The following is a 1,500-nucleotide window of genomic DNA, read 5'->3' as shown; positions in this document are numbered from 1 at the left end:
GCTCTCCATTGCCTCCCTCCTCCCTTCTCTTGTGCCTGTTCCCTCCATTCCTCCCTCAATTACACCCTCTCCCAACACACTACCTCAGCCATCACACACACACACACGTACACACACACACACACAAACTACAGCCAGCTGTGTCCCCGCTGCACTTCCACGGAAGATGACCTCTGCTTAGCCAGAGTGGGATGAAGGGAGTAGGAAAGGGAAAAGAAAACAACAAAACAACATGGGAGTGAAGAAAGACGTGTTCACAGTATTTGGAAAGAGGAAATGATAGAGTTGTTGAAAGAATTCTGGCTTTAATAACAATCAGGCCCAGTTTGCACTATCATTTGCTTTTTTCTTAATGTATTTTCGGATTATTTTCACCTTTTGGGCACTTTCATACTCCCTGAGGGTTCTAAGGAAATTTTGGGAAATGGGTGTATGCATATCTGCGTACAAGTGGAGGGATAAAAGTTGTGAATCAGTTTTATGTATTTTTTTAACTAATGTTGTATGAATTCCAACCCATATTTTTAGACATGGAACTTATAAATGACGAATCATACTTTTTTCATTAAAGTACCACCTCATTGCTGCCTATGTTACATGTCTAAAACAAAATATCTGTTTTCTAGGTGTAGATGAAGTAGAAGCACCCGGCAGAACATCCTCAATGAAGATGGGCTCATCTGGGAGCACGCCACCCAATGCGGGGCGGGGCCGCGTGGCCCAGCTGATGAAAACCTTCAGTGTTGATAGTCCGAATTCCCCAAAGCCTGCCCCGCGCACAAAGCCTCCTCTCCCAACCAAACCTGGCCACTTGTGCGTCGCCACCACTTCTTCTGTCAGGTAATGCCAAACCTGAGAGTAACGACACTGGACAATATTATGGAGTTTGAGTCACTTGACTAGAGGGACGAACGACTTGACCAATGGAGACACTTTGTTACATTGTTAACCCTACCAAAGCACAAAATGGAAATGTTTGAATGTCTCATGTTACAGTGACATTCGTCTTCTGATACTTTGCATTTGGTCATTTGCGGTTTAATTGCGTATTTTCTGTGGTGGAATTTGGTACAGAGGGATCCTTACTTTAATGGAGCCACCTCACTGAGACTTATGTTGTTTTATATGACTCCCTGGCACACTGCGGCCAGTTGAGGACCAATGACGGTGCCTAAAATATTTCCTAGCGTCCCATTGATTGATTGTGTGATGGTTATTGGCAAATTATCCAACTCTACTCAGTGTTACATCTCAGTGATATATTAAACAATTATAAGGTGTGTTTTATACTTTTTTTTTACATATTCTATTGGGACAATGACTTGTAACGGACTATTTGCTATGTGTACTATATTGAGGCACTTTGGCTGTCGAGCCCGTGTGGTTGATTCAAAGACGCAATAAATGGATATATTTAAAGAAAAAAAATCTAACTCTAAATGTACCCATGCTTTGGAGGTAAGTATTCAATCGCAATGTCATCATATTTAGATCTTGCGT

At 42.0% G+C, this 1,500-nt stretch overlaps 1 protein-coding gene across 3 annotated transcripts in view; it reads left to right on the top strand.

Annotated features, from left to right (window-relative positions):
• The window catches only part of LOC144213064 (uncharacterized), a 13,336-nt gene extending 12,056 nt beyond the window's left edge, over positions 1-1,280 (top strand). For all 3 annotated transcript variants that reach the window (XM_077741316.1, XM_077741317.1, XM_077741319.1), the window contains exon 8: positions 627-1,280. In XM_077741316.1, coding sequence (XP_077597442.1) covers positions 627-844 — 218 coding nt within the window. In that variant the 3' untranslated portion in view covers positions 845-1,280. The remainder of the gene's footprint in view (positions 1-626) is intronic.
• The last annotated feature ends 220 nt before the right edge of the window (positions 1,281-1,500 follow it).

Source organism: Stigmatopora nigra, chromosome 19 (genome assembly GCF_051989575.1).
Source record: "Stigmatopora nigra isolate UIUO_SnigA chromosome 19, RoL_Snig_1.1, whole genome shotgun sequence".
Classification (NCBI taxonomy): domain Eukaryota; kingdom Metazoa; phylum Chordata; class Actinopteri; order Syngnathiformes; family Syngnathidae; genus Stigmatopora; species Stigmatopora nigra.
The sequence above is the reverse complement of the archived record's forward strand: the minus strand, read 5'-3'. Positions and strand labels throughout refer to the sequence as shown.